The 14366-nt window shown below is 42.1% G+C and overlaps 1 protein-coding gene across 2 annotated transcripts in view; it reads right to left on the bottom strand.

Annotated features, from left to right (window-relative positions):
* Window positions 1-14366, bottom strand: part of rtel1 (regulator of telomere elongation helicase 1) — a 75155-nt gene that overhangs the window by 34045 nt on the left and 26744 nt on the right. For both annotated transcript variants that reach the window (XM_088608311.1, XM_088608310.1), the window contains exons 13-22: window positions 11070-11167; window positions 9783-9838; window positions 8095-8169; window positions 7267-7348; window positions 6045-6177; window positions 4281-4394; window positions 2618-2658; window positions 2093-2178; window positions 1936-2013; window positions 1645-1722 (exon numbers count right to left, since the gene is read on the bottom strand). In XM_088608311.1, the coding sequence (XP_088464437.1) occupies window positions 1645-1722; window positions 1936-2013; window positions 2093-2178; window positions 2618-2658; window positions 4281-4394; window positions 6045-6177; window positions 7267-7348; window positions 8095-8169; window positions 9783-9838; window positions 11070-11167 (841 nt within the window). The remainder of the gene's footprint in view (window positions 1-1644; window positions 1723-1935; window positions 2014-2092; window positions 2179-2617; window positions 2659-4280; window positions 4395-6044; window positions 6178-7266; window positions 7349-8094; window positions 8170-9782; window positions 9839-11069; window positions 11168-14366) is intronic.

Here is a 14366-nt window from a genome sequence, read left to right on the forward strand (position 1 = left end):
TAGAGCGCTCTAAATGGAGACTGAAGTGGGACATGTATATATCTCACTTATCCAGCATCACAGTATCACCACTTAAGCACATTGTGAGAGGTGTTGATGGGGTCTGTTAATTTAGCCTCAGACAAAAGTTACACTAAGATGTCATAAAGCTGACTTGCTTTAGCAGCCCCAGTGGCTTAACGCTACATAGTAAAAGACAGGAACAACACCCACAAACAGGATAAACCAGACCAATGTCTGCTGCATATCAAAGGACAGAACCTAGAGCAAGTAATTACATATCAAAGAACAGGACAAGCACTCAGATTGTGAAACAAACTTTCTTCTGACTGTATATAAGAGCTGGGAAACCCTTGCAGTTTGTCTGTTCTGTGGGGGCAGACCCAGCGCGCGTTGTCGGCCTTTTTGAGCTCAATAAAACTGAATCTGCACAAGACTGTGTCCTGCTCCTCTGATGTAGAATTTCCCACAACAGAGACCCCAACACATCCCTTTAAAGGGGAGCTGCAGCGTCATTATTACATCTCGGAGTTCGAGAGAATTGGCATTGATGAGTGCCTTTCAAAGCACAGTGAAAGTCAAATGTACACAGTAAAGTGTTAAACCTCCAATGTACATCACAAAATAGCCGAAATGTTCAGATATGCGCAGCACCATGTTCTGTGATTAGTAATGAAGCAACAAAATATCTGGTGATAATTATATTATAAATAAGCAGGCTTATGAATACGTCCAATAGAAATATTGCTCTCAAGTTCGAGATATTACTTACTTCTTAACTTTGCATGCAGATCACTTTGGAGCATTTCTGCAGTGAACTGTCATTTTTACATTTTTGGTGACATCATCCCTAAATTAATTTCGTTACCGAGATTTAAGAACCAGACTGAGAAATTGGGACTGCAGGTCCCCTTTAAAACACATTATCACGTAACACAGGGGGTACATGTTGTAAAAGACTCGGACACCGTCAGTACTTTGTTACCTGCAGAATGATTAAAGACCGCCCTAAACAAAAGGTGCACATTAAAATCCAAAAGCAAATGCAGCTGAAAGTACAACAATCAATTAGTCTGCCTCACTCCAGGATGACAGTTTTACTGCTAGCAGAAACTTGTTTTCTACTCAGATCAAAAAAGTGAAAAGAAACCTCCCATTTAGTGCACCAGTGTGGAACTACAGGTTCCTTTCAAGATATGGCTGGATGAGATCTTCAGATCAACGAGCTAGCAGTCAAGCAGGGGTGGGAGGCTGAGCCGATTACATACAGTACGAGACTAATCTTTCTTGGGCTCTATATTTGCTACCGGTCATGAAAACGAGTCAAATCAAAACCTGGAGGACTGAACGTGACCTGCAGACTGTTATCAAATTGAAACTGGAACCAATTCTTCCCAGAGAAACCAAAGTGAAACTGCATGGAGGAAAACCACAGCTGTGCAGTTCGCAACCTGAAAGGAGTGATTAAGAGTGATCAACCCGCGTTAGTCATGCTTGTTAATCTGACACTCTGAGCTACTGCACCTGCACGTTCTCAGCCAGGCAGGACAGCATCGCAGAAGAGAAACTGCCAGCACTAGCTATTAGCCTTAATCGACATATAGGAAAAGCAAAGAAAGTATTAGACTCAATGTTGCACCATACCTTCCCTCGGCACACAGCAAAGAAACTGGCTCCATTCAGTTTAGGGTCGATCACTTTACTGTAGTAGCCATCAATTACCTAGACCCAGAGAAAACGTTAATAAAATAATATAATACACACTAATGTATAACAATACATACATTATGATCTATCGCATTCTTGTATATATTATATATATATATCACTATATATAATATACATTATCTAATAATAATACAAGTCAATGATACATATCATAAAATGGAACATCACTAAAATCCAATAGTAATAATGTATACTGCGTGTGCAAACCTCAGTGAATGTCCCTTTCCCCCGGGGCTCCACAAACATCGGCTTGACATCTTCGATTCTGCCACAGTGTCCTTTCTCCTGGGAGAGCGAGGAGCAATTATTTCACTTCACAGAGCTGCAGCACTTAGGAAACAAAAACTTCAAGATGCAAATTTACCTTCCAGTATTCGATGGTCTTATCCATCACAGGGTAGGAGGGAAAGAACACTAATAAGCCGTGAGGAACTACTCGTCCAACGTTCACTGAAAGGGAACCATGAAAAGTAAAAAAAAAACACTGCGCTTCCTAAAACAATAAAAAAAAAACAGTTATTCTGAATTTCTAGTCAATGGGAACAGTTTCCACAGAGAATTAAATCAAATCTTGAAACCTTGAAATGCAAAACTTCAAAACAGCTAGGAAGAAGAGACCTCCATTGAACGCGAAATTCTGAACCGGTCAAGGTCATGACAAGGATGAAACGACAGCACAGTGCTTCCAAAAACAATTCTGTTGATCTACACCTTCGTTTCTTTTCAAAAACAATTAAGAAAAAACTGTAAAAAAAATGGGTTCAATGGATACATCACAGCTGCATAGGGGATACTTCGGAAAAAGTAGTAGTTTGTTGAGAAATCAATTATTTGAAACTGCTGGTATGAAACGGGATTGAAAATGAATAAGAAATAACATTGGCCTTACCAACAGTGTTCCCCAAGGATGCCATGTACTCAGGTAGAAACCTTTTAAGATAAGATAAGATTTTATTGTCCCCTGAGGGAATTTTTTTATGGACACCCAGCATGCCTGTACATTTAAATAGAATGCGAAAGAAAAACATTGCACATTATACTATTGCACATGGGTTGTAAGAGTCAAAATTGTGTTTATCCTTGACATTTGTGTTGACAGCTTTAATGGATTGTGGAACAAAGGAATGTTTGTATCTGTTTGACTTACAGTTGGGAACCCTAAAACGTTTACCAGAAGGAAGAAGCTGATATACAGAGTCGAGGAAGGATCTGATATAATTTTCCCTGCCTGTTTGATGATGGATTTTTCAAAGATTGTCTGCAGGGAGGGGTGCTGTTTCACTCCCATGACCTTCACAGCTGTCTGGATGCGGCGGGTAATTCGCGATTTTAAATGAACTGATAGATGACCAAACCACACTGTAATACCATATCTGATAATGCTCTCGATTACAGCACGGTGAAAGAGTAGCATTACTTCCTGTCGAACCCCAAACACTCAGTCTTCACAGGAAATATAAGCACTGCTGAACTTTGGAGCAAACACTCTCAACATGAGTAGTCCAGCACAGGTTACTGGCTATGTGTACACCTTAGTTCTTATATGAATCAACCTGAGTGATAAATTCGCCTTGGATTACAACCTGTGAGTGATCACCAACTGCTCCGGGTTCGAAAACTATTTCTTTTGTTTTTTTAGCATTCAAAATTAGGCTATTGTTGTCACACCACTGCACAAATCTTTTGGATTTAAGCACAGAGAGAGATATTTCCATAAAAAAAATGATAAAAAAAAGATCAAACCTGACAAACGGGAAAAAACACAAAGCTGAGCCTTTAGGTGTGTAGCTATAACTTGAACAAAGCCATGCAATCCTGTTCTGCAAGAAGAGCCGACTATACAGAGGCTAGAGCAGGGAGCTGCAGAAGAACAAGTAGAAATTCATTCCATTTGGGAAAGAAAAAACATGTTTAGTCTGTGTGAGGACAGGGGAAAGCAGGGATACTCACAAGAGCAGAAAAGGATCGGATAAGAGGACGAACAAGGGGAATATGAAACTGGAAAGGGGGTGACAGAGGGGACCCCCAAGAGCTGGATGGTTTTGGTTTTCGGCACGGAAAGCAGCCCCTACTTGTTCTCCGACTACACAGGCATTCCCTAAGTCATGCAATGCTCGACTTACTCAAATTCAAATTTCCGTAAAACCACAGCAGATTTTTTATAATTCAGGCCTGCATAGACCACAGCCGTGTATACATAAACGGTAACTATTCAGGGCTGTATAACTGTTCCCTAAATATGTTTTGTTATTTAATTTGTGAGTGTTTATATTCTTTTTTCCATTTGAATGCAGAATCCTCTATATTTATTCTCTGACTTTTCACCGCACAAACATGCGTTTGTGTGACCTCAGCCATGCACAAAGTAGGGCAGGAACCCATTACGAGACGGGACTGTCCATATATTTATGCAGCTGTACAATCTGCGATCTTTGAGGGTCTTGGGTGTTTACAACTGGAAAACCGCTGTGAAATGGAAATGTGTGCGTTCCGTAGAAAGCCGAGTCAAGCCTTTCCTTTGGAGAAGACAACTGCTGCAATTACTCTCTCACCTTCTGTCAAAGGCTGAACTCAGCTGGACGTTATCTGGCCCTTTGGGGATGATGCTAACAAATATCTGATGTTTAGCAATCACGTGAGGGTTTTCCAAGGAAACTGGAAATGGACTGGAAGAGAGAGAGAGCGAGAAGTCAACATAAAAAGTTCACTGTGGGGAAAAAAATACCTAGAACACAGAAAGCACAAGCATGTGACTGGAGCAGAGGACAGATATGCCATGATGACAATCACAAAAAACTATTTAGGGACTTTTTTTAAAATTGAGACAGTGACACCTCATAGTCACCCTGTGGCATGTGTGCATCAAAGCTATCAGACCCCTCTGCTCAGCAAACAGGAGGCCCTGGACTATGCAGAAATCTGAGTGCGCATAAGAGTTTACAGTAACCAAGGCCTGCCCCGTTTGTTTTCCTAATTGTTTCAAAAGAAAAACAGTCATCACCTTCCTGTTGTGCAGTAAATGGTGACTGGGATATTTTGACAGACTTTACTGAGTAATAGTCGATAACCCCGTTACAAAGCTTACTCCTGACGTTCAACAACAAACATCAAAGAGAAATGTAGTAACGGACACAAGAGTTAAAACACAGTGACCCTTTTTCGATGTATCATTATTTCTTTCACAACATAACCCTACCCAGTAATTAGTGTTTTCCAAACATGCTGTACACCACAATTTGTGAATTGGGTGAGCTGGAAGGCAGCACACTCCAGCCACCAAAGTGAGCGAGAACAGCAGCAGGAATTCCCAGAACCCACAATTTCATTTCCCCAGACGAAAATATTTGTCGGGGGGGCGGGCACTGGAGAAAGGGTGTGGCATTAGCGAACTCCTGCCTGCCTCAGAGTGAGGGAGTCTGAACAAGGTCCCAGTATACTGGCAGTGCTTCTTCTGCTCTCTGTGCTTTGGCCTTTATGTTTCAAACCTACAGAACGCACGAGACACCGTTAAAACTGGCTACAAACAGAAGAGAGGCCGTTTGCCACACAGCTCTGTGACATAAACCAACACCAGCCAATTAGAGAGAAGGAGAAAGCCGTCTTGGCACTGAAGACAGAAGAGAAGAAAAATGAAATGTTACACTAGCGTTGCCAGAGTTTCCCCAACCTATAAGTGCTCTTCAGTTATGTAAATAATATTGCAGTCAAAAAAAGGATTATGTGAACAGTTACAAAAACACACGTGACGGCGTGCCGGGACGATGGTAATTATGGAATACGACTTCCGTGTTCGGCGTGTGTCGGTGTGCTCTTCTGCTTGGTGTGTATTTGCTGCTGCCTGGCAACCCGAGTTCCCGGGGTGTCCCCCTGCCTCTGTCGTGCGCACTCGGCACCGACGTCAGCTGTGACGCAGCACACCCCTTGAGAACACGCCCGAAATATGACTGGATTTCCTTTGTGGCTTATTTGGTGTTCGCTGCCTGCCTTGCTGCTGTTTTATCTACAGATTTTAGAAGATTACTATGCCCAGTTTACGGTTAGTGCTATGCATTGGGAATAGCAGTCAGCATGATGCAAATCGCTGAAGTATAGCACTAATTCTGGTTATGGGTTTCTCATCTCATTACTCAAGTGTTTTCTGTGCATTAACGAGCTCTCAATCCTTCTACAGAGCTGGAGAAGTTTCTGATCAAACGTGTAACCTAAATGCATACATAACACTGTTATATCCATCTTTACAATTTGTAGACCTGACCTTTGTGAGCGTAAGCTGAAAAGGTACATGGGGGAGAAAAAAAAACTAAACAAACACTAACATTTGCATTTCTGAGGTGAAGGAGGACAGCGGGGAGAGGGTCCCACTGGTGAGGATGATGCAGCGCACGCCCTGATGCAGCAGCTCCTGCATGCTGAATCCAGGGGAGAAGCACCAGTAGCTCAGAACATTCCCTGCAGAAGAAAAACAGAACAGAAACAGGAGTAATGCTCTTTATCTGGAAGCCCTTCTTCCCAGTTAAAGCCCTTTCAGTTAAGCCCTCTTCCCAAGAAGCAGAACAGAAATAAAAGAGGTTTTACAGTTGACTGTATTCTTCGTGGAGGGCCGAGCACTTCTGGCAAGTACCCCTCTCATCACCGGTAACCACACAGGCATCTTTTAGAGGCAGACAGAACCAACAGCGGGCTTTTACGGCCGACTTGCTGGGAAGACACGTGCTTCATTTCGGGTTTTAAAAAAACAACTGCTTTGTCTGAACTTCAGAGATATGCTCTCGTCCCACTGGATTCTCAGCGTGCCTCCTCACCCAGATCTTGAGATTATACAGAGACACTTCCAGATAAGCAAGACACAAATCTGAAAATGAAAAAGGACATGGACACATGGAGAAGTGCCATAAATAATATTTGCTAGTCTGCAATGCCCAGATGGCCGGAAGAGAATCTGCTTTGATTTACTCTGCAGTCTCATAAAGTAACAGAAGATCACAAAGTACTAGTTGACATCGGGCAGCCTAACCAAAACATCCAACTTATTTTAACCAGTGGGATTTCACAGCCTATTCTGCATGTTCAGGTTTAGGATTTCTTCTTTTCACCATTCAATTCAAAGAAATACAGGGAATATTCCAATTCCTGAAAGGCAGCTTGAGAAGATGAATGGGGCAAAAAAAGGGGTCAGTTCACAGTTGTTCTAGGAAACAAAAGGGGGAAAAATAATTTTCCATTAAAGAAAAGGGTTCTCTAAATCAGTTCAAATCTGTAGCAGCTGAAGACCAGAGAGCTAGACGGGTGTAGGTGAGCTTTAAACTCTCTGTATTACTCTGCTCTTCAAGGCCTGGTGCTGTGAACCCCTGAATTTCAGTGCACAGGGTTGGGGTGCAGGCTGTCTAAGGAATCTGTCTGCTTAGGGGAGGGGGGCTCCCAGTCTTACACAGGAGTAAGGGGTACTGGTGGCTTGGGATACCGGCAGAACGTCGCAGCTCACCAAAAAACATTTCATGGTTTACCACGCTAAACAAAAAGAAATGAAAACCTCGGTACCTTGTTTTTTGGAGGACGACGACGACCATATATCCGTGCTCTGTTTCTTTTTGTGACTGCTCGTGTCTCGATGGATATGCACCTGTGCAAACAGAGGATTTGACAGATCTTATTGTTTCACGGCTGTTATTGCTTCATCTAACTTCATTTTTAGAAACAAAAAAGCTAAGATCACCTGCAGGGCGGTGATCCATGGAATACATCCATAAATGACCAAATACATCATCCCAAAAGATGATTTCAAAGCTCTAAATAGCTACAGTTTCAAAAGACCCATCCATTTTCTAACCTTTTCCATCCAATATGACGTCAAAGGGGAACCTATCCTGTCTAGCACAGCAACAGCACAGCAATAGGAAAAAGGCCATCGAACGCCAGACACAGACATCCTTGCACCCACTCACACCAGGGCCAATTTTCCCAGAAGCCAATTACTCTACTGTGGGACTGTGGGAGGAAACTGGAGCACCCAATGGAAACTCATGCGAACACTGGGAGAACATGCAAACCCTACACAGACACCAACCCAGGTACAGAATTGAACCCAGGGTCCCAGTGCTGCACAACGGCAACGCTAACCACTGTGCTACCGTGCCGCTCGAGTAAAAGAAAAAAAAGATACAGTATAAAATAACTTGCGCAAAAACAGCCGAAATAAGCTTGTAAGATTTTCCAAGACATTTGAAGAAAGACATTGTCATACACTGGGAAATGTTTATCACGTGTAACAACAGTAACAGAACTCAAATAATACAAAAAGGTCATGCAATAAATAAAGAGGAGCTTCCATGGTTTAATGAGACCGGTAGCATGAGAACTTCTACAAACCTTGTAGTGTTTTGCGATGCTCTGCTCCATGTCAAATCCCGGTGCGCCCTCTGGTGGATCCACACTGAACACGATCTAGAAAAGCAGAAAAGGGGTGGAGTGAACTACTGAACAATTTCTTCTCTCAAGCTTATGGTACACAGACAGAGCACGAAACAAAAAAACGCACACGGGAGAAAAGGAGGCAAAATCTTTTTTTAGGCATGGCAAAATGTCATCAACCCCTCAGAATGGTGCATCAGGAATGGTTATGTGAACGCTATCAGAAAATGTTTCAACTTAAAACAGAAGTAGTGATTAAATCTACTTCAGCTTTGCATATTAACTGAAGCAGTCATTTTAAACAATTAATCGACTTCAGCAGTCCCACCACACTCCTTCAATAAGAGATTAGAATCAGTTGCAAATATTTCTGAGCCTCAACCTTCTGTTCAACCTCTTCATGCTGCTCTAACCCATCCACGGGGCAGTCCTGATATTTTTGTAAGTGGGCACAGTTCACAGCCATTCGGGCGGAGCGGTGGCACTGTGGCTCAGGATCTGCGCCGGTGGCTGGAAGGTTGCTGGTTCAAATCCCGTGGCCGGCAGAGGAATCCTACTCCTCGGGGCCCCTGAGCAAGGCCCTTAACCCCAGCTGCTCCAGAGGCGCCGTATAAATGACACACCCTGTGCTCTGACCCCCAGCTTCTCTCCCTGCCTGTGTGTCTCATGGAGAGCAAGCTGGGGTATGCGAAAAGACAAATTCCTAATGCAAGAAATTGTACATGGCCAAGAAAGTGATCTTATTCAACTTAAGAACTCCCAGCAAAGACCCCAGAGGTAAACTCTTCTTTATCCACGGAGGATAAGCTGCTGTTTTAACACTACAATCCCCATTTACCACCAGGTGAAACAGAACTGCTGGACGGAAGAACAATTAGTGTCCTTTCAAATGTATCCCAATCACAGGGTACCTCTATAGCTCTATCACAGTAAGTCTGCATTAGTACCCAAATACATACAGGATTCTCAAGGCGTGAATAAAAGTCCATTGCTGTGATCTGGGACCTGATCCGCAACAATGTAAGGTACTGTGGACTTCACAGCTCAAAGTAACAGTGCTTTCGCCACTACTTTTAAACATTTTCTCAGTCACTGCCTAATTTGGCCCTTAAAATGTGTTCTAAATATTCCAGTAGCAATCTTAATAAACCACGTTAATTTACATGTTATGATCTGCTGTCGAGTACTCAATCTACAAGGACAGGAAATACTGCTGAACTGCTTTCTGCTATCCATACAGATTTCTTCCATTGACAATGTGTCACACTGTATCATTGCACAAACTCGACTTGTGGCAGACTATACATCACATCACGTGTGTGGCCATTGGCAAAATGTATGCAATTGTTATTGATTTGGATTGTTCATTTTGAAGCCTCTTTACCTCATAAAAGGTTTCATGCTCAGCATTAGAACATCTAGTACAATTGACAGTGTGGCAATGATGGTATTAAAATATGACATGAAGGAGCAATGGCTCTGCAGGTGGGGGTGTCAGAGGAACTCCTCTCCCTGCCGAATTCTCTCCCAAGCAGGCAAGGGATTCACTACTGCAACCAGCCAGAACTGGACACTCGTGGAATTAAAAAGAACTGCCAATGTCACAGTGAATGGGAAGAAAAACGATCCCACCACCACGTTCTTACCTGGATGATGTCCGAGAGCTTTTGGAGCCCTGCCGTGTTAATAAACACACCAGGTCCTACAAAGAAGAAAAAAAAAAACAGAACCTCAGATGAGAAAAACAGCTGAAGCCGTAAGCATTTATGCAGGGATTGATTTCAGTTTCCAGCATCATCAGAACATGATCTGAACTGTTCTGCTTCTCCCTTCCTCCTTCACCAGTGACACAGCAAAGTGAGCCAAGAGAAGTAATGACAAGGAGCCTGATGTCACTATAGTGAAAGTCCAGGAAACCACCTCAGTGCAATTCACTGCACCCTGCCTGCTGCTAATAAGTGGGAATGATCCTCCCAGAGCCACTTAATGGATTATTTTCAGATGATTTATATGAAAGGGTGCTCCGTCTTTTAAAGCACTAAAGCCGAAACACGCTCACACACATGCAAAAGGAGTTCATTATCTCCTGACTTATCATACCCTCCAAGAACTGCCATCTAGCTTGCACACCGGAGAAGCAAGAGCCATTGGAGAATTAGTGGTTTTTCTCTGTACAGCGGGAAAATAGCCTTGTCTGAGCTAATGACATCTGGCTCCGTGGCACCCTAGTGCCACATACTGCAAGCAAAGTATGGCTACAGCAAATTCCACTGGAGGCACATCTAACTTTCAAGATAAAACAAAAGCTGGAAAAACACTATTCATCAGTAACTCAAAAAAAAACATGAGTCAACAAGGCCTAAAAATAAAACCCTACTTTCCCCAGAAAGTGAATTTTCAGCTCTTTTACAGGAGATCTCCAACACACAGCCGCAGAACTTCTGCATGCTATGTACCTTAATCATTAACAGCCCAAATTCTGAAGGAAGGGTTAAAATGACCCAGTGCTCCAATGTGCACATTAAATTATTTTATAATGGTGTGGAGCTAGTCCTAGAAAACCTGTTGCATTGTGGTTTCCCCAAAGCCAAGTATATAAACATCAATTTCATCTACAAAAACAAAAAACACAGCTGGTAATGCAAGCACCAAAATACAAGCACACATGCACAGTCATTGTAAGTACTTGCATCCTTCAACTCTGATAGTGGTGCACCATTCAATTACCCAAGTAACAAAAATCATTAAACAATTATTTGACCTTAAAGATTACTGTGCAGTCACTCGTGCATGCTAGAAAGTAGCAATTAAAATTTTTAGTGAATTAACAAATTTGAGATTCTATGGTTCACAACAGATATCGGTAACTTTGCTATAGAGAGTGTTCTTATATATCTGAGACCAAAAAAAATTCAAAAGATCACAGAACTTACGTCCAGCTAAAAACCCAGTTATCTGCTCCAGTGCTTCCAGGACAGAAGATTTTGTCTCAAATGTCAGGTGCACCTTCCTGAACAGCTCATAAATAAAGCTACAGTGAAATTAAAAAGAGTCTCGTTAGATTTGACATCATGCATTAGAACATTATAAAAGGTGTCTGAACATGTAACAGCAGCCCCGTGCAAGCTTAAAAACATGAAAATGATTTTTCTGAATACATCACATTCATACCATACATATTATTTAGCATAGCAATTAGTCGCAAATACAGTCAGACCATCTCTGTTTCATGAATGCCGAGACACGTATTGTTTGCAGGTCTTGTAAATATCTGTTGAAAAAACATCCTTGTTCAGTTAGGCCTCCAAAAGCAGCCTCTCTCTTTGCTCTGCATGGCCTTGTGAACATTCACTAAGAACGAAATCAATAAAGTGCTTCTGCATTCAGCTGTAGCCAAGAAATTAGATAATTGTATAGCTTGTCACTACACAATTTCATAGTCATGGGTGCAGGAAATATTTTTTCCATCATTACATTGGTGCAAGCCCCTGAATAACGTGGACCACTAACATTTCTTAAGTTTCTGGCTGTGTAGTGTGCCCATTAGGCTAAGAGGCTGGTAGCATAAAACCAGTAAACACGGATAACTATTCCCTTAACTAAAGTGCAAGATCAATGCTCACAGCTCTTTCGCATGCTAGCTAAGCTCTCACATAACTGACAATTTGCATATAAATGGCTTTTAGTGCCTAAACAGAGGCATATTTCAAACTGCTTACATACAGTATCATGGGTAAATTGAAATCTCAGCCAGACCTTAATACAAAATGCAGAAAGCTTAAAAAGGATGGTTTCGAATTGAGGCTCTAAAACGACATAAGTTACAAACAACGGGTGCCCTTTTCGCACATCTGGCCTATGTGCAGGGTATCAGATTCAACAACATGGCTGGCCAGCTTGTTCCACACTCCTCCCTCCTTTGCGCTAAGAAGTAACTCCTGTACACCCTTTGGAATGCACTTCCTTTTGTGTCCTGTTTCACTTGATTCAGAAGATGTCTAGTGGTTTAACTCCCTCAATGACTTTTAGGATTTTCAGTACTAAAAATGTTCAGTCTTTATGGTCTGTCAATGTAGGACATTCCTTTAAACTTGTCTGCTCTTGCTCTGGACAGATTCTGGCACAGATGTTTTTCTATAGCATGGTGACCAAAAGTGTACACAATACTCTGAGCAAGGTGTTACTGGTGCATTGTAATTTTAACAACATCTCTCTATTTAAACTCTACGATTTTAATTATATATCTTAACATTTTGTTTCCCTTTTTTATTGCTTCATCACATTTACATCTTGAAGATGTAAATATGTCAAAATAAATACCTAAGTCTTTTTCACAAGAAGCCTCTTCAAACTCAGCATTTCCCATTTTGTATTGAATACATCTCTATATTTATAAATGTATCCAGTATTTGAACAGAAATGTGAAGGTGGCACCTAAAGAAGACTCCACAGCCCAAACGTTGTGTCTCTTCTTTTCCTCCCAGCATGGAATAACCATTACCTGTCCCATTGTATATTATTCGTATATTACAGGTAAGAGATAACATTCAATCTCAAGTTAAAGTGAAGGAATGAGCTGCAGGAATCAACGATAACCTGTTTCTGGGATTTTGGATCAGGTCATTACCAAACGATCTAAAAGCACTCCCAGTTTTCAAAAAATGGAAAACATCTTAACTGGACCGGTGACTAAATCAGATAGTTGAGCTGACATGAGGTAAATGTTGCTGTACACTGACAGGTATTTGTCTTGTATAGTGGAACAAATGCTCCTGAGTGGCTTCATCACTCCTGACTCCCACTCAGAACACAGGTTGAGCTCGAGGGTACAGAGACCCCGCCTCCTTTGTGCTCCCTTATACAGTAGCCCAGATGACTGCAGTCCGGATTCCCCAAGCTGCGGTTCACAACTGTATATACTGGTAGGCCAGGAAAGATGGCAAGCCATAATTTGGCAACCTGATAGCTTGCAGGGACCTCAGTTAAAGACACGCCACTCCTCCAATCAGCTCCTCTCAGGCACTGTGCAGCCCGTAACTTGATCACCTGATTGGGAGTTACTAGGATACCAAACCTTAATTAAGAGCCTTAGACTGGTACCTTCCATAAGAACAAAATAATTGGCAAATCTGGATTTGTCTCAAAAAAAGGTCAACCTGGTTTATGACCAGCCGCCTTTCACGTTTCCTTTGTCAGCAATCACCCTGTTAGGCATTTCCAACTCAACACAATTACAAGAGCGCCAGCTCTTTCAGAGCCTGAAGCTTGCTTCTGGGTGATTTATAAAACATGGAAGTACATGTTTCACAGACGCAAGACTGCTGGCTACTCCTGGCCTCCTGTTTCCCGCAGTCACAACGCAGAAGACTAGAGCCAGTGACGCAACGTGCTTCGTGCCAAAAGCCATTTTTCAGCATCCCTCCCCAGAGACCCTGAAGTTTCCATATTTATAAATCCTTAAACAAGCTGCAGACTGTGGAAAAGCATGATGCAGCACAGCGTCTTCAACTGATGTGGCTGATCAGCTAGCACTGATGTTTAAAGCTTCTTGGAAATATGCCTGAAGGACTTCTTTTCCCAAACTTCAGGTTGGCATTTGGTCAACACTAGAGCCCAGAACCAGCGTTCTGTGCCGGTGATTAATTCGAAAAGGTCAGGTTTTCGTTTGTTCAAACGCTTGTAGTGCTCCAGCTCTTTAAAGAGCACCCCAAATCAAACCTTACTATTTGTTTTTGAGGTCCAATTACTGTCAATTTGTACCATCGCAGATTTTCCCAGAGGACAATTTTGTGGCAGAGGGAGTTCCTTAGATCTTCAGAAGAGGACTACAACTTTTAAAAGGTCAAGCTGTAATAATGTCAGTACAAAGAAAATATCTTTTAGGTGCAGATTCATTCACGGATTTCAGGCTTTGCGACACAGGGAGCAATGTTTCACCACGTCACAGATGAATACTGTAAAAAGAGCAGCAGTCCCAGATATCATGACATTAAGCCTGCAGATTAAAAAGCAGGTCTAATTTCCTGGCCTGCTCTTGCTCCCATCTAAGGTACATGAAAACCAAAAGTTTTCGGGAGATTCCTACACATAAGTGTTGAGCTACCACCTGACAAGAGAGCATCTGGGCTGTAAGAAAACCGGCTCATTTTATAGAATTTGTATTGCAGGCAAGACTAAAAGTCAACCTCAAGTTAAGCTGAACCACAGAAATCAATGAAAATCCATTTCTG

The sequence above is a fragment of the Lepisosteus platostomus genome, chromosome 15, assembly GCF_059453375.1.
Source record: "Lepisosteus platostomus isolate fLepPlt1 chromosome 15, fLepPlt1.hap1, whole genome shotgun sequence".
Taxonomy (NCBI): Eukaryota; Metazoa; Chordata; class Actinopteri; order Semionotiformes; family Lepisosteidae; genus Lepisosteus; species Lepisosteus platostomus.